The sequence below is a fragment of the Ovis aries genome, chromosome 2, assembly GCF_016772045.2.
Source record: "Ovis aries strain OAR_USU_Benz2616 breed Rambouillet chromosome 2, ARS-UI_Ramb_v3.0, whole genome shotgun sequence".
Taxonomy (NCBI): Eukaryota; Metazoa; Chordata; class Mammalia; order Artiodactyla; family Bovidae; genus Ovis; species Ovis aries.
In genome coordinates, this window is record NC_056055.1 from 165,638,332 (window position 1) to 165,656,792 (window position 18,461).

Genomic DNA, 18,461 nt, shown 5'->3' on the forward strand with positions numbered 1-18,461 from the left:
AATGGTAACAATCAGGGTGTTTTGGAGTCTAGGGGACTGAAACACAACGTAGCCTAGAGTAGAAGAGGGAATTTTCTTGCTCACTGGGAGGATACAGGAGCCGACTGACCTCAGGAATAAGTGTGGCTAGAAAGCTGCTGTCACAGTTTGTCACCTTGTCTCTGCTTTTCTTTAGGTATCCGCTTCATTTTGTCTCGTCATAAATTTTCTTATTTTACATGAGATTTATCAATTCTTTCATTCTACATCATATAGTTGTAATTGCTTGGAAAATATAAATCTGCCTTGGTGCTCTCTTTGGAAACAAGTCCTAAAATCATGGGAAAGGGATTGACTGAAACTCAGTGGGATTCTTGACTACCACTGGACCAATCAATGGTTTGACCTAGAGGATGGAGAGCTGAGATCACTTCACTTCAGGTGCAGATTAATCCAGTGGATCTAGGGAAGCAGGATCATGCAACAACATGGCAGCTGCCTTGAATACCATATATCTTAGCAGTAGGGACAGTGGGGAACCATCCCAAGCAAAGGAGAATGTTGTGGTACTGAGTGGAGAAACCATATACTAGTAACCATATGTTACTAGTATCCATAGTAAGATTAGGGAAAATCACATTACATCCATGATGGTTATACCTAGTTCATAGAAGGCTAGACTCTAACCCACTTAAGTGACTCTAAATATTGAGATATATAACGAATAGCATATCTGTACCACATGAAGTAAAATCCTGATAGAGCAGATAGATTTAAATGATTGGCTTTCTTCACAAAACCCTTTTTGAATACCCCCCTGAGCCCTGTCAAATTCTTGCAAGTACTTATGATCACGACTACACAGTTTATCGAATAATTGTTCTACAATTACTTGAATAGTAGGTCTAAGTTCCTACACCTAACTTTTTTTCGAAGACTTCTGCACCAAGATTAGTGTTAAGGACATAATTTATTCCAGATTCATTCCATAAATGATTCTTGAGTGCCTACTAATTTCTAGACAATATATTTGATTCTCAGGCTACAAAGATGATCAAAGATGATCCTTAACAGGAGCACATGATTTGATATCTTTTGTCCCCGTCACACTTCACATAGAAATCTAGTATGGCCAGATTTGATTTACCAAATGAATTGCCTCTCCAAATACCAGTAGTGTATCTAGATGCAGTTTAGTTTGCCTATCCAGAAAAATCAGAATTTTCCTCTTTTAAGCCGAAAGGCTATTAATGCAAATCCAATTGAATTTGCATTTGATTACATTTCTGATGGAAACATTCATATGCAAATAAAAATTCATGCAAAGATAGCCAGATAATTCAAATACTTGCTGAAATATCAGGATAAAATTAGGGTGATATTAAATGTATATCTATCCATGTTTGCTAGGTTACACTAAGGATCTTCAAGTGGGACAATGTTCTTGAAAAATTAAAATAAATCGTGTCTTAAACATTTAACAATGTTTAACTAGATCTGAGTTTAGAAAATCACTACCACCTTACCACCTTACCACTGCCGTGGTGCTAATAAAGAAGTCAATCCCTGATCAAATCAGTTAAGTTGTTCAAAAAAGGTTCACTTTGGATCCACACATATTGTCCCCTTTATCTTTTCTCGAACTTAAAAAACAAAAGGTGACTTTTGATAGATCTGAAGTTATTTGATGATCCAAAACAATGAATAAATAGTTTGTGCAAGCTGGCATTTCCTTCATACCTCCCTAGTGACTTAACGGTGCAAGTTAAATGATACCATCCCAGTCATCACCAAGTATCCTTTGGAAAACATCCATGGCAGCATGAATAGATCAGAGGGAAAGTGATCTTAATCAATGTCCATTCTACTTAGAAAAGATGTTAAGACTGAAGATACTAAGAGAAGATTTAAGCAAAATTTCAAGATACAAAATCTTAATCTACTATTACACTTTCCAAACCTCTATTTGAAGGAAATACAGGTCCTGGAATTAGACCATTGCTCTTGTTAAAATTAACAGAAGTTAGAGTGGCAAAAGAGAAACGTTTGAGATCACAATATTCAGATTGTTAGCACTTAGTTTAATAGGCTACAAAGTGCAATGCTCCCAGTTTCCTTTTATTTGATCCAATGTATTTATTCATAGTTTCAAATCTTTTTAAAATGCCTGTGCTTCCTGCATTGCTGATGTCGCTTAACCATCTATCAAATTTGAAAAGCCTAAACCTAAGAGGGGTGGGGATCTTCACCATTCCCTCGTTGGCACATCCAAGCTTTCCCCAAATCTAATCCAACCACTTCCTATAATCTCCCTCACCATTTTTTTTTAACCTTTATCTTTTGCCCAATCAATGGTAAGAGACTCCTAACTGGTTTCCCAGGGTCTACTTTCCTCTTCCTGTAGTCCGTATCATACTATAACCAGGGTTGTCATTTGAAAATGCAGATAACCGATAATTTCACCCCAACATCTTTCCTGCTTGATATCTTTCAGTGGCTTCCTGCTTCTCTCAGAAGAAAATCCAGATCCTTAACAGGACTAGCACACACTGCAGGGTTTGGTCCCTACCTTCCTCTTTACCCTTACATCAAGCTCCCTCTTTCTCTCCATACTCCAGCAATGTCCTTTCAGATTCTGAAATGCTCCATGTTCTTTCCAGTCACCACTGTTCTACGCTAGCTTCTAAAGTCAGTTAACTTCGTGCTTCATGATCAGTTAAGGCTTTCCTGATCTTTCAGGCTCCATCAGGTCCCTGTCAAGTCCCCCTGTTACTTCTGTAATACCACCGTGTAACTTTCTTTCATAACACTTATTTGAGTTTGTAATATTATATCTACTTTTGAGACAATATCAGTTGTATTGATCATTTTCATGGCTTCCTGAAGAATGAGGCTGGATCTGTTTTTTGCTAATCAAACCAAAACATGATGCCTATCACATACCAGGCATTCAGTAAATATTTATTGATTAATGGAAGGTTCCACTTTCTAGTCTTCTCATAAACGTTCATAACAGTAAAAGCCAAAAATAAAAATTGACTGGCTTGCTTGAACATCACCCTGCCACAAATTGCCAGGGAGAATTAGGATGACAAATATCAATACTATAGTATCTTTTATGACAGAGAAGGTGAGATGAAGAATGTAGTGAGATCAAGGTTTACTGTCCTCAAAAACTATGAAAGTATAGCCCCACCATGGATTGTACTAGCAAAGGATTATTCTTCACTTACTTCTGGTAGCCACAATGTGGCACCCACTTTCCCAACACTGACTTATGCATAAAAGTTTTTACTTAGGATATTTAAGCCACAGCTTATTTTAAAAACATAGCTGCTTCTGCTGCTGCTGCTAAGTTGCTTCAGTCATGTCCGACTCTGTGCAACCCCAGAGACAGCAGCCCACCAGGCTCCCCCGTCCCTGGGATTCTCCAGGCAAGAACACTGGAGTGGGTTGCCATTTCCTTCTCCAATGCATGAAAGTGAAAAGTGGAAGTAAAGTTGCTCAGTTGTGTCTGACTCCTAGCGACCCCATGGACTGCAGCCTACCAGGCTCCTCCATCCATGGGATTTGCCAGGCAAGAGTACTAGAGTGGGGTGCCATTGCCTTCTCCAAAAACATAGCTAGTAGTTTCCAGTATACAGTCTTGGTACACAAATTGCTAACATTGCTTTACACTTGTTATTCATGTCATGGATACAGAGTCATAAAAGTTAAAAGTCATATCAAAATCACATTGCAAGATAGCCGGTTTCTTAATTCGATCTGTTACTTTTTATTTCTATCAGTGTGAGCTTAATTTTATTTTCAGCAGCTTTAAAATATTGAGCTAAACGTTGAAATTTTAAGAAAAGATAAACTCCAACATTCCTTGAATGTTTTTTTAACAAAGGCTCATTATTATCTCTCCAGGAATATCCATCCTTCTGCATCTCTCTTGAACTGTGTAGTCCTGGTGGTCTGTGATGTTCAGAGAGTGGAGGGTTAAAAGCTTACATTTAGCAACAGAATGTATACACGGTTAGGAACATTAAGTTTAGTGGACTATAAAAAATTAAATACACCTTTCTTTAAAAAAAAGAAAGTTTTATAGAGATTATTAAAGTAGCTTTGAGCTCATATTATCTCCCATGTTTATGGATCTTAGCATATAGTTCTTTTTTTCATTTTCCCTGAAAAACATTTTAAAATTTCTTTCATTCTTTGCAAAGCACACAGACTAGTCTTCCAGGAAGAGGAAAATAAAATATGCCTATTTAACTTAGAGCAAAGTGTCCTCCTTTTTTTCCCATATATTAGGAGAATAACCATTCGATCAGTAAGTGGTCATCAGCAACACTTCCTGCAAATAAACTAGGTATTTGCAGTCTTTCTGCAAGACCGTGTGTCTTACGGTGATGTAGGCAGATGGAGGCTCCTGGGAAGAAGGCCCTGAAAAGACATTTCTTCTCCTCTTTACCATTTCAGTTAAGAATGCAAATTGCACATCAGACTTTGAGGAATACTTTGCCAAAAGAAAACTGGAGGAACGCGATGGTCATGCAGTCAGCATCGAAGAGTACCTTCAGCGCAGTGACACAGCCATCATTTACCCAGAAGCCCCCGAGGAGCTGTCTCGCCTTGGCACGCCAGAGGCCAATGGGCAGGAAGAAAATGGTGAGGCTGTAATTCATTTTTAGCCACGACGCTGACCTCTGCAGCTGTTACAATTACAAATGCACTACATGCCTGGGTGTTTACCTTAAAATTTGAAGAACAGCTGCAGAGGCATGGAATTTCATGAGCAAAGATTAGAACTGTAATTTTAGGGTATTGTGAAATTTTTTTGTCAGCAAATTTGTGTCATCTGTACATCCAATAAAGAACAAGAACAATTAGAGCCTATTTCTAAGAGATAAAAATATCTACATGGATTCCTATCTTTCCGAAATATTTCACTTTTGAGGGGGTAAAAAAGTTTAGAGATTCTGACCCTCACCTTTTGTTCTTCTGTACGGGTACCCGAAAAGCTCCTTCACCCCGTGAATCCCTGAGTCATCTGTGACTAAAGGTTTCCTACGAACTGTCAGTCACCTAAAGAGAATTTCCTCATTTATCAGCTGTTTAAATTTCCCCCCCAAATGCTCCAGTAATTAATTAATTTTCCAGCGCAGTGTGAGCTGATGCCGACAAGTCTGTCCTGGGTGTGCAAGGGGACTGGCGTGCACGGAGGCCGTGTGCGCCGATGGCACCCTCGTGGAGCAGATTGCAGTGATTCCTGTCATACCATCCCGGGCAGTCAGCCCATTAGCTGCCATTGATTTACTGACCTTTTGGCCTGCTTCTCTCCCTCTCGTCTCTCGGCTACAGACCTGCCACCTGGAACTCCAGATGCTTTTGCCCAACTGCTGACCTGCCCCTACTGCGACCGGGGCTACAAGCGCTTGACATCACTGAAGGAGCACATCAAGTACCGCCACGAGAAGAATGAGGAGAACTTTTCCTGCCCTCTGTGTAGCTACACGTTTGCCTACCGCACCCAGCTCGAGCGGCATATGGTGACGCACAAGCCAGGGACAGATCAGGTGGGGGGTTGGTTTTAAGTGATTTCTTTCTATAATAACCCCTTAGAGAAACGATATTGCTTTGATTGGCAATCATTATTAATTTTTCATGGCATTTTGAAGATGCAGATCTTTTAATGGTAATAGCTTTAATTGAGGTCTAAATGATTTTTTGATGGTCTCTTCTAATATGATTTAATAGTCTTATGTTCACGATCGAATGAGTGTGTTAATTTCTAATTTAGAAATTTTATTTGCACTTTAACTTGACTTTAGTTTCATTTTTATGTTCCACAAAAAGTGAATGAAATTGTAGCATTTTAATTATACATTATTAAACATCTCAGCAATTTTAATTCCATTTTTCACCTAGTTTTACTTAGTTTTTTTTTAATGTAAAATCTAAGTCATAGTAAAATAAGTGTGTATTCTTTCCATTGGTCACATAACATCTTCAATTACTTAGGCTATTTTTACAAGCTGCTACTAGTTTATGAAATCTAATTAAGTGTTTTAAGGAAAATCAAAAAGCACATAATACATATGCATGCTTATATAAAATAAGCTGTATTAATACTCAAATGTGTATATGTAATAAAAATGATCCTTTCTTGATATTCATATTTATTGCTAAATATTAAAATTACTCTGCCTTTTGGATTACTTGTGTTCAAAATAAAGACTCTATCTTCAACAGTATAGCTTCTTAAATCCTTAAAATGACTGAATAGGTTTGATTCACAGTGTCCCTTAAATGTTTTAGCAAAACTGCTTTTTATGTCTTCTTGGGAGAGTTCACTGCAGATTGATATTATGAGGTGTTCGGATGGTAACAAAATTGATGTGCCTTAAGTCTCAATATCTGGTCCTACAGTTCTGGAATCACCCTGTATAGACCTTGACACCGTATCTGTTTTTAAAATTATTGAACAAGATATTCTCTAAAATTATTACGGGCTTTATTTTCTTTGAATAAGGAAAATGAGAGTAAGGAAACACAAGCAATGGCAATGATACTGGATTATGGAATTTCATTATTTTAAGAAAAAGCTCATGTAAATCATTTCATTTATATCTCATTGAACTTGTCACCTGCATGTTTTTCCAAGTTCAGTTGTAAAAACCGCGCTTACATAGTTACACTTATGTAACAGTTTCTCTCCCCTTGCTTATATGCACAAAAACTGCAGGAAAAAAAAAAAAGGTGCCTAGATATTTATCTAGCATAACTGCTTTAAATTTCACATGCAGAAGTGTGATTGTGCTGGCGCATTATGAATGGTAGCTTTGGTGTTGAAAAGTCCCCTCATTTGCTCATGGCATTTACAATTAGTAAATTAAAATGATTGTATCATATTAACAGTGGCACAACTAAAGTTTATAGTAGTCCTCTGAGGGCTGTGGGGGGAGACAAAGCAGCTGTTGCTGTTTGTTTATGCAACTCAGCAACATATGAGCGCTGGTCCCTCAATGGCGCTCGGCGGGCTGGGCTCCGCTTGATCTTTGAAGGTTGCTGCTGTTTGAACAAACCTCCCTGTGTCCCATGTAACACCATCTGTCTCACTAGGAATGTGGGAAGATTCAGCACACCCTAGCAGTTGTCATACCGTTTCTGTACTGTCTTTTTTGCAAAAGGCTTTTGTGTCATTGCTGCTTGAAAAAGGCTGGCCTCCTACCTTGAACATCCAGAGTGGATGACTGTATTTCTTTCTTTCTTTTTTTTTTTCAGAATTCTAAGTCACAGTGCTTTTTTTCCCTTGTTCAAAAAGGTCAGCTGTGTTTGATTATATCTTTGCCGCTTTTAACTTGTCTTTTCAGCAAACTTTTTTTCTTTTTTGTCGCTACTCCCTAGCATACTACTAAAAAGGAAAATGACAGGTCGTTGAAGTCTTTCCTACTGGCCTGTGATAAAACTGCTCAAGCAGTTCTAGCCCAAGATGTTGTCTCTTACTTTTGATAATGAATCAAATCTTACATGCGACATCTCAGGAAAAACAGGGTTTATATTTGCTACTAGCACTGTGAATGAGGTATTTAAACATGCTTATCATGTAATAAAATATTTATAATCAAGGATTTTTTAAATTTATGTGAGATTTTTTCTTTCTTCTTTAAAATTAGTATTGCTTCAGCATAAGATATGCTTTTACCTCAATACAGAAAAGAGAAAATGAGTTATTTGTGTGGGGAGTTCTTTGGGGAGACTAGGATTTTCAGTATAATATTTATTTTTTTCCTTGACAAAATCATTGCGTTCCAACAGGGAATCTTCAGATTTTAGAATCTGCAGTAAACACAGAGAGCCACAAACATCTTTGCAATTATGCTTTCCTCATCTCCAACGGCTCAAAGAAACATTTTGGAAAAGAGACTACAGAGATAATTCTAAAGCAAGTGTTGGATGCGCATGTGAAAGCACTTTTTTTTTATTTGTTCCAATTTTATTGCCAACATTATCACTTTTATTGCAACTCTGAAAGACTGGGCAAATAAATAAACATGCACTCAAACCTTTTGGCCTGTCTGAAAATAGAGGCCTTTTAAAAATATTTGTAACAAATTTCCTTTGTTCCTCCTGCGCAAAACTGATGTCAGTCTTTCTCCTTTTATAGCACCAAATGCTGACCCAAGGAGCAGGTAATCGCAAGTTCAAATGCACAGAGTGTGGCAAGGCCTTCAAATATAAACACCATCTGAAGGAACACCTGCGAATCCACAGTGGTGAGTAGTAGAGGAGCTGGTGCTTGTTTTTGCATTTTGTTTCGTTAGGAACGTTTCTAAAGACTGTATAAAATGTACACAATCCTGTTTGTAGTTTTTTAGAGCTACACATTCATGTCATAAGCTTTGTGTGCCCGCTTTGTCCTTGTGAGCCTTACAGCACCACCAATAGCACTACTAATAAGAGGAGCAGTGCTTATACTTCTTGAAAACTGCACGTGTTTTGCCTTCTTGTGAAATCTAGAGGCTCCTTTTTGTCCTTTAAAATGTTTTTGACCTGAAGAAACTCAGCTGGCAAATTCTGAAGGATATTCATTTTTTGATACCCAAACTTGAAAGAAGAATGTGGAAGAATTTTGGATAAGAGCTTTTGTATGATAAGTGTTCCTTGATTCCTGAAAGCTGTATTTTTAGAACAACATCTTACCACTGAGATTTCTTCTTTATAACTATTTTGATAGCTCTGCCAAGCATTTTATTACCAAATTGGATGCTATTCAAAGGACTAGTTGGATTGGTAGAATCAATGGAATCTTCATAGAGTTGATTAAAGCCATGGCTACACTTCCCTTTAAATACTGTGACATCTTTATTGTGCTATTGACCACACATTAATCTAACACTCTGTTTAAATAGGAGGCTGCCGATGGCAAGACAAGATTTTGGATCTTGGCTGAAAAAGGCATAGATAGCCCTCACCTTCCACTGCTAACATCTTGAATTATGTCCTTCCAGGGTAGATAAAGCCCAGAAACAGTTATAGCCACATAATTCTAATCTAAGCACCTAGAATGTAGAGGTGCCCCATTGTGTTCCTTTCCTTTGATCGCACAGATTCTTGCCTGGGTAGACGATTGCAATTGTTGCCCCATCAAAAAGAAAAAAAAAAAAGTAACATTAATTTTAATTGTCATTTTAGGTGAAAAACCGTACGAGTGCCCCAACTGCAAGAAACGTTTCTCCCATTCTGGTTCCTACAGTTCACACATCAGCAGCAAGAAATGTATTGGCTTAATCTCTGTAAATGGCCGAATGAGAAACAATATCAAGACAGGTTCTTCTCCTAATTCTGTTTCTTCTTCTCCTACTAATTCGGCCATTACCCAGTTAAGAAACAAATTGGAGAATGGAAAACCACTTAGTATGTCTGAACAGACAGGCTTACTTAAAATTAAAACAGAACCACTAGACTTCAATGACTATAAAGTTCTTATGGCCACACATGGGTTTAGTGGCACTAGTCCTTTTATGAATGGTGCACTTGGAGCCACCAGCCCTTTAGGAGTTCATCCGTCTGCTCAGAGTCCAATGCAGCACTTAGGTGTAGGGATGGAAGCCCCTTTACTTGGATTTCCCACAATGAATAGCAATTTAAGTGAGGTACAAAAGGTTCTACAGATTGTGGACAACACAGTTTCCAGACAAAAAATGGACTGCAAGGCTGAAGAAATTTCCAAGTTGAAAGGTTATCACATGAAGGATCCATGCTCTCAACCTGAGGAACAAGGAGTTACTTCTCCTAATATTCCACCTGTAGGTCTTCCAGTAGTGAGTCATAATGGTGCCACTAAAAGTATTATTGACTACACGTTAGAAAAAGTCAATGAAGCCAAAGCTTGCCTCCAGAGCTTGACTACTGACTCAAGGAGACAGATCAGTAATATAAAGAAAGAAAAGCTACGTACCTTAATAGATTTGGTCACTGATGACAAAATGATTGAGAACCACAACATATCCACTCCATTCTCCTGCCAGTTTTGTAAAGAAAGTTTTCCTGGCCCCATTCCTTTGCATCAGCATGAACGTTACCTTTGTAAGATGAATGAAGAGATCAAGGCAGTCCTGCAACCCCATGAAAACATAGTCCCCAACAAAGCTGGAGTTTTTGTTGATAATAAAGCCCTCCTCTTGTCATCTGTACTTTCTGAGAAAGGAATGACAAGCCCCATCAACCCATACAAGGACCACATGTCTGTACTTAAAGCATATTATGCTATGAACATGGAGCCCAACTCTGATGAACTGCTGAAAATTTCCATTGCTGTGGGCCTTCCTCAGGAATTTGTGAAGGAATGGTTTGAGCAACGAAAAGTCTACCAGTACTCAAATTCCAGGTCACCATCACTGGAAAGGAACTCCAAGCCGTTAGCTCCCAACAGTAACCCTCCCACAAAAGACTCTTTATTACCCAGGTCTCCCGTAAAACCCATGGACTCCATAACATCACCATCTATAGCAGAACTCCACAACAGTGTTACGAATTGTGACCCTCCTCTCAGGCTAACAAAACCTTCCCATTTTACCAACATTAAACCAGTTGAAAAATTGGACCACTCAAGGAGTAATACTCCTTCTCCCTTAAATCTTTCCTCCACATCTTCTAAAAACTCCCACAGTAGTTCTTACACTCCAAACAGCTTCTCATCTGAGGAGCTCCAGGCTGAGCCTTTGGACCTGTCATTACCAAAACAAATGAAAGAACCCAAAAGTATTATAGCCACAAAGAACAAAACGAAAGTTGGCAGCATAAATTTAGACCACAACAGTGTTTCTTCATCATCTGAAAACTCAGATGAGCCTCTGAACTTGACTTTTATCAAGAAGGAGTTTTCAAATTCAAATAATCTGGACAGCAAAAGTGCTAACCCAGTGTTCGGCATGAACCCCTTTAGTGCCAAACCTCTCTACACAGCTCTTCCTCCACAAAGCGCTTTCCCCCCTGCCACTTTCATGCCACCAGTCCAGACTAGTATCCCTGGACTGCGACCATACCCAGGACTGGATCAGATGAGCTTCCTACCACACATGGCCTATACTTACCCAACTGGAGCAGCTACTTTTGCTGACATGCAGCAAAGGAGAAAGTACCAGCGGAAACCAGGATTTCAGGTAATGAGACATTTTTTTTCATCGGAAGAGAGAAGGTAAAAATTATATCACTTATGTGTATGTAGGAAAGAAATCTTAGTGGAAAAAAAATCTAATGCTGTGTTCTTAGCAGAAATAGAAGAGTGGGTTTGAACTTGAAGCTAAAACTGAGTGGGCTAGACAAATAAATGGAGAAACAATGGGACCCTTTGCTGTCAAGCAATTGTGCCTTAAGAAAAGAGAAAGAATATCAAGGTTTATTTAGATCGATCCATCTGCTTTCAGATTTATATGCTGATATGAGTATTTGGGGGGTTTCCCTGATAGCTCTGATGGTAAAGAATCTGCCTGCAGTGCAGGAGACCTCAGTTCAATCCCTGGGTTGGGAAGATCCCCTGGAGAAGGGAAAGGCTACCCACCCGAGTATTCTGGCCTGGAGAATTCCATATACTATACAGATCATGGGGTCGCAAAAAGTCAGATATGACTGACTGACCTTCACTTCACTTCATGAGTATTTTGTAGGACTTACATAGAAGCTAAACGTTAACATTTATGACAGTCACATACTTTTAGAGATGCTCACAATTTGCAATAATACTTATGTAAATTTGATGTGCCCTTGGTTTCATAGAAAATAGTTTATTTGGAAGAGTATTTTTAAAAATATTTTGTACATTCCACATGACTTCCTTTGTAGTTTTCAAGCTAGTGAATAATTTATGGTTTTTCAAATATAAAAGCAGGTATGTTTTAACATCATGGAGTAAAATCCATGTTTACAAAATAGGAGCATAAGTAGCAGTGTGCACCTCTGTAACAGCTGTTCCAGTATTCCAATTTACAGTACATCTGCCCTCTTTGTAAATGTATTTAAGCCTATTTAATCTTCTCTAATATTAATTAGTGCAAACGTAGTCTAAGAAAAGTGAACTGTGGGCTAGCAAATGGAAATGTATGTTATCATGCAAGTTTGCACTCCTTTGGATCAAGACAAAATAAATATCAAGAAATTTAATAATTTACTGATCCACATTCATTATTGCTCAATGCTGAAGGCTGTTTTAACATAGATAGAACATTGATAAAAAGTGTTATTAATATTCCCTATTTCAAATTAGAAAATTAAATATAAAAATATAGCTCGAGGCCTTTAGTTGGTAGACATACATTTAAATAGATTGCATAATAATAACATTTTGTACCTAAATATAAAATTCAATTAAAATGGGGTTTCTGCAGCTACAGATCATTTCTAAAGTTAAGCACACTGGAAAATACACAAATTCTGATATTTAATTCTCACTCACAGATATTTCCTGATAGAAAAAAAATTAGGGAATATGGGGAAGTTTATGTTTCTCTCACCTTCAGAGTTGACCATTTTCTATCCTTCAAAAACAACAAGCTCTACCACCTAGGGCAGAGAAGGTTTATATTTTTGCTGAGATGTGAACCGTCATATATTGTTTATGGAAAGTAACAGTTTCTAAGAACTAGATGGATTCATAGAGAGCACTTCTGAGATTCTCCAAATGTCAGCCGATGCAAAGTTGTTTGTGATAAACGCAAAGAGAAGCGACTGTGTTGAACTATGTGATTATATCACAGGGAGAATTGCTTGATGGAGCACCAGACTACATGTCAGGCCTGGATGACATGACAGACTCCGACTCCTGTCTGTCTCGAAAGAAGATCAAGAAGACAGAGAGCGGCATGTATGCATGTGACTTATGTGACAAGACATTCCAGAAAAGCAGTTCCCTTCTGCGACATAAATACGAACACACAGGTATGAGTGACTTTGACTAGCTAGTTAGAGCTTCCCGGCCTGCTGTACATTTCATAATATTTAATGAGTACACTTGTGCAACATAAGATGTAGCATATGCTGATACCTTCAACAAGGAAGAAATAATGCTTTTGCCTAGCTCAGTAGGACTTTTTTGTTGCCTGTTTATTGGATCATTCATGTGTTTATGAGCCTGCTTGTCTTATATTTTTCAAGTTAGTCTGTACACCAAATTCACAAATCCTGTCAAAGATGTATTTAAATGGCCAGGGCAACGAAATGACATGACACAAGCCAGCTACAGAAAATTTCAAATTCTTAAGCTGTGATGAACCTATATGTGGAAAAATTGAACAATAAAAAATTCAGTCAATGCTGTATTTGTTTCATCATCGAAACATCAAGTAAGCCATGATGGGGTGGTGGTGGGGGGGGGGGGGAGTTGGTATTCAGTTGTTTGGTTTTTACAAATTGGCCATATTTTGAATAAACTAAAAATGTTAGTACTGTGAAAGAAAAGGCATAAGTGAATAATAGGCCAAATGAGCTACTGAAATTACTGATATTTGGAAGACTAAAATACAACTTTCTAAATGTAGATTATTTCTCTCCAATTCATGCATTCCTCTTTAGGAAGAATTAAACAGGGTTGACAAGATAGCCTGATTTTTCCCTATAAGTAGAGAGAGAATGGCTTAATTTTTCAAAAGAAAGCCAAGGGCCATAAGAAGAAGCAGTATTAGTTCCCGAAATCCAAGATCTGGTCTGCTATGTGCTGGAGCCACACCTGTGTTCCCTCCCTCCTTCCCCCTCCCACCCTCAACCAAAACATAGCTCTGCTGCTGTCCCTGTTCTTAATCCATCTCCAGCTTTTCTCCAGGAGAAATGTGGTATGCTGCACTGGGCCTAGGTGGGAAAAGAAAGAATGTAGGATTGCAACCAAAATACTGATGGATGGAAATTATAGGAAGGTTCTCATTTTAAACCAAGATGTCTAGTATCAACCATTTTAAAAATATAGAGGAAAACAACCTAACGTAAATGCTTTGGGGGGAAAAGTGATGAAGACGCAAAAAAGAAAAACAAAGACAAGGGAATGTGAATACTTCCTGTCACATTTTGACCATCTAAATCCATAGTACCCTTTTTAGTGATTGAAAACCATCCTTGGGAAGCATTTGTACTGTCACCTTGCCTTATTCCTCACTGGGCATGTGACAGAGGCAGTACAAGTGACCACAGTCACCTGAGGCTGTGGAAACGTTGGGTGAGTTTTGCAACATTAAACACTGAGGGTGTTTGTGAAAAGAACAAGGTTGATAAATAACAGTGCTTTTATTTCAACCAACCCAGTTTTCTTTGTCTTCAATTGTCTGATGCTAATTGCTATTATTTTGAAAGTTCTACTAGTGATACTTTAAAAGCAACCTAATTTGAATAGCAAATCCCAATGGTTTTTATACTTGTGTGACATAATTCAATGTTTGAAATGTCACAGTTTTCTTACATTTGTCTTTTATGATATATATCAACAGATATTTTCTTTAGTACCAAGTCCTATTTATGTATTATAGATTAAATATATTTTTATACCTAAATTTACTTTAATATCTTAATCAACCTCAAATATATTTTGTATTTCATTATTCAGCTACAATAAGCACATCATTGAAGGCATTTTTCCCTCTCTGATTGGTTTTATTATATGAACATATGCAAACTGTATCATTTACTACATGGTGAGTGCAAACTTCTGTTTTAGTGAGGGCTGTTATACATATTTACATCCAGGCAATACCTTTATTTCTTACAAATTAGTCCATAAACTCCAAGGTGTATAGATAGTTGAGAGACACCAAAGTTGACCAACACAAATATGCATGATCAATTTGAAAAATATACTATACTAAAAAAATGTTCTGGTCCTTTAAGATGTGAGAAAATCAGCTGCCTAGAAACATTGCCTAGCAACAAGATGCTAACCATCCAATGATTTCTCTACACTTGTGATTAATTATCCTCCTGTTGGCTTCCCAGATTGTCAAGTTTCCACTGTGTTAACTTTTTTGGTCTCTTGACCAAACATCTCGTGACATTTTCTACGGTCAGTGTATTAGGTTCTATCAAAGTGAAGTTCTTCATGAATTTTCTCTCACTATGATAAATGTGGAAGTTTAGCTCACTTTCCTTCCTAACTGGGCCCCACAAGCCTTTTATTTGTTTATATTAAGGACTAGTAATACTTTGAGAATGTGTTAAAAAGAAAAGTATAAGTGAGAACAATCTTTGGGTTGATTGATTCTAAGGTTGGGAAATGAAATTGAATGGTCATTTGATTATGTGTTGATTATGAATGTGTCATTGATAAACTGTATTTGTTATATCTGTCTACAGTTTAGCATATAAAATAGTTTAAATTAAGAAGGAAGTTATGAACTACTTATTTTCAAGATGCTGTGCTCTTTTACCTTGGCCTGTTTATTTCCTAAGCAGACACCAAAAATAATAATCCTTAATTCTCCTTACCAATGGCTCATTGCTTGCTTGCTTTTCCTGGGATTTGGGACTGGGACAGAGGAAGAAAACGATACATAAATGTTGATTTCAATAGAATTAATTGTCACAAACAAGGATTGAGAAATAAAAAATCTGAAACTCTTGTTAAGCACTGTAAAGAATTCACTTATTAAAAAAAAAAAGAATTCACTTAAATTCCACTAAAATTTAAACCTGACATCTGTTGAGTACTTTCTCTGTTGAGAAAGGTACGTGCTCTTAAACCCACTTTATTTAGAAAAATAATAAAAAAATGTTTCTACTTTTGAGTGAAGTTAAAGTTTCAAGTTACCCAGTCAATTTTGTTTTTCAGTTACATGGTAATCTTCTTCATACCACAAACCTTTCATTTATTAATTTCAGTTATTCTGTCAGGTGAATCATGAGACTTGATATTAGAGAAAAAAAAAACTTACCCTGTAAAAGTTTTTACTTACTCAATATCAGTTTGGATGTTTTTTTTCTGAATTTTGTTCATGTGGAAACTTAATTCCAGGACATCTTGCTTTGAATCAGGTAAACTAATCAAGCAATTTAAAAAGAGATAAGTGGCAAAGTTAGTTCCTATTTAAACTGAATGTATTAAATGCTTACAAGTGAAATTTCTGGAGATTAGTAGAATATTTAGTACAATTCTAAAACTCCTGCTCTCAAATTCTATCTTTGGCATGACAGAATAGGTGAACATTTTATTCTCTTAGGTTGTTGGTTCATAATGTAGAATTAACATATTTTAATATAAGCATATTATTTATGATCAAAAGGACTCCCTTAAAATCAACCACCTGTAACTATCAAATATCTATGGGCTACGCCGGTGCCTCAGTGATAAAGAACTCGCCTGCAATGCAGGAGACACAGGAGACATGGGTTTGATCCCTGGGTCAGGAAGCTCCCCTGGAGGAGGGAATGGCAGCCCACTCGAGTATACCAGCCGGGAAAATCCCATGTACAGAGAAGGCTGGCAGGCTACCATCCACAGGGTCGCAAAGAGTCAGACACAACTAAAGTGACTAAGAATGAGCACACATCAAATCTATATCTTAAAGACTTCAGTTCAGTGGGCATCCCCAAAGCATATCTAACAGGCCTTGAACTAGTCCTTGAGAATGCTCGTTCAGGACATTGCTCTGTGTGTTGTTCCTTTGGAAAAGAGACAGCCATATCGACTGTGATGTTTGTTCACAATTATTCACACAGCTGATCCATGTAGTGAACTAACCAGTCAACATTTCTGTGCCCTTGAACTTCTGAGACATTAAGAGAGGTTGTAGGACAGTTCTGCCCACGTGCACTGTAGCAACTAAAGAACCAAGAAAGTTTTTAGTTTTTATCTGCAATTTCTCTTCTCTCCATTCAGATTCATTTCTTCCATGTACTTTGCTCCTGATACATGCATCTTGCTTACAACTTGGGAAATAACTGAATGTGTACTAATAAATACAAATAAAAATATCGAACATTCATTGAGTGCTTACTATGTGCAGTCCTTGAACTAAATGCTTTACCTACATTGTCTCCTTCACTCTTTGTGCCCAGTCTACAAGTTAGGTCCCCAAATGATTTCCCTATTACCAACAAGGACCCTAATCCTCAGAGGGAGAGGTTAACACGCTTGAGGCTACACAGCACGTCTTAAAAGATGGATTTGAACCTGGGCAGTCAAACTCTAGAATCCATCTTCCCTATCTAACTCTGCACCACCCTGGCTCTGTGAATGAATTACCACTGCCAGAATCATCTTATCCTAGCTCCTAATAGCATTTTCTTAAAGGTCCAAGTAAAATACACACAAGAGAGATCAAATTCATATATAGCAACTTGAGGTTTTCTGGAAGGCAAAACCTCTGTCTTTTTCCCAAATGCACTTCTGCTTCCTGTTAAATTACCTTCCCACCCGGTGGTCTTGTCAAATGAAGAAGCACACTCGCTTTCCAAACTCTTGGCACTCCATTGACATTTTCTTCTCTGTTATCTACTTTACCTCATTCAATACATCTTTTCCAAAAGTTAAGTTCTTGTGTGGTTTGACTTACACTTTTTTTCTTCAGACTACTAGCTGCCTTGAAACAGATTACTAGAATCTTCTTTATTTCCAATACTTTCTAATTTTTCCTCTTACAGGTAAATAACTTCTTCCTACTCTAATACTGTGGTTTACCACATCTTATCACTTAATTTATCCTGGATGTTACAGTAAGATAAAGATCATTAATGAACTAACGTAGAGCAGCCAACAGCATTTTCTAAATAGTAACATGCCCCAGAGGCATTCAATAACATTATTAAAGATATTTGATTACTAATTGAGATTATATATCACCATATACTTGAATACGTGAAGTGTGTAGAATGGATTCCTAATCTGAATGTCACTTAGCAAATGAAAATGGTATTGAATCTACTCATGCTGGTTTTCGATTTGCTGAAATGCGAATTTGTATTAGGAAATATAAGCACATAACTTCATGTATGTTATGATGATACATACTGCTCTTCATGACACATTTCTGACTTTAATTCTGGAGCATCAGTCTGATAAATTTTTTTTGTCAGTTCTATTTTGGAAATAAACTTTTAAGTATGGCAGCTATGGAAGGTGTTGAAGGCATTCCAGTGCTATTTGTGGCCTGGAATCAACCAGATGTGTTTAGGCTTGGCACCAGTTTCAAGTTCCAAACACTGGTTAGACACTGCCTTGAATGCCAAAGGAAATACAGCATTCTCTAGCTGAAGAGTATTTTAACACTCAACAAGTGGCTGACATCTCATGGAAAACTTTAGAGGGAAAACACTGTTTGGGTTAGTTCAGCCTGCATGACATCTATCTTTCTGCTTTGTGTTTTCAAATGATTTTTTCTCTAATTTGTATTCTTAGAAGCATATGGCTGATAAGACATTCTTAACATCATCTTTCCTCTATTCCTGCTCCTGCCTGACTTGGCAGTTTGCTTCTGTTTGAGCTGTAAAGCCCATTTCCAAAGCAATCATTTATGCTGTAA

General features: G+C 37.5%; 1 protein-coding gene across 5 annotated transcripts in view; it reads left to right on the forward strand.

Moving 5' to 3' along the window:
• ZEB2 (zinc finger E-box binding homeobox 2) overlaps positions 1-18,461 on the forward strand; it is a 132,548-nt gene that overhangs the window by 111,617 nt on the left and 2,470 nt on the right. For all 5 annotated transcript variants that reach the window (XM_027964981.3, XM_060410053.1, XM_042243916.2 and 2 more), the window contains 5 exons: positions 4,447-4,635; positions 5,329-5,543; positions 8,135-8,243; positions 9,163-11,132; positions 12,723-12,903. In XM_027964981.3, coding sequence (XP_027820782.1) covers positions 4,447-4,635; positions 5,329-5,543; positions 8,135-8,243; positions 9,163-11,132; positions 12,723-12,903 — 2,664 coding nt within the window. The remainder of the gene's footprint in view (positions 1-4,446; positions 4,636-5,328; positions 5,544-8,134; positions 8,244-9,162; positions 11,133-12,722; positions 12,904-18,461) is intronic.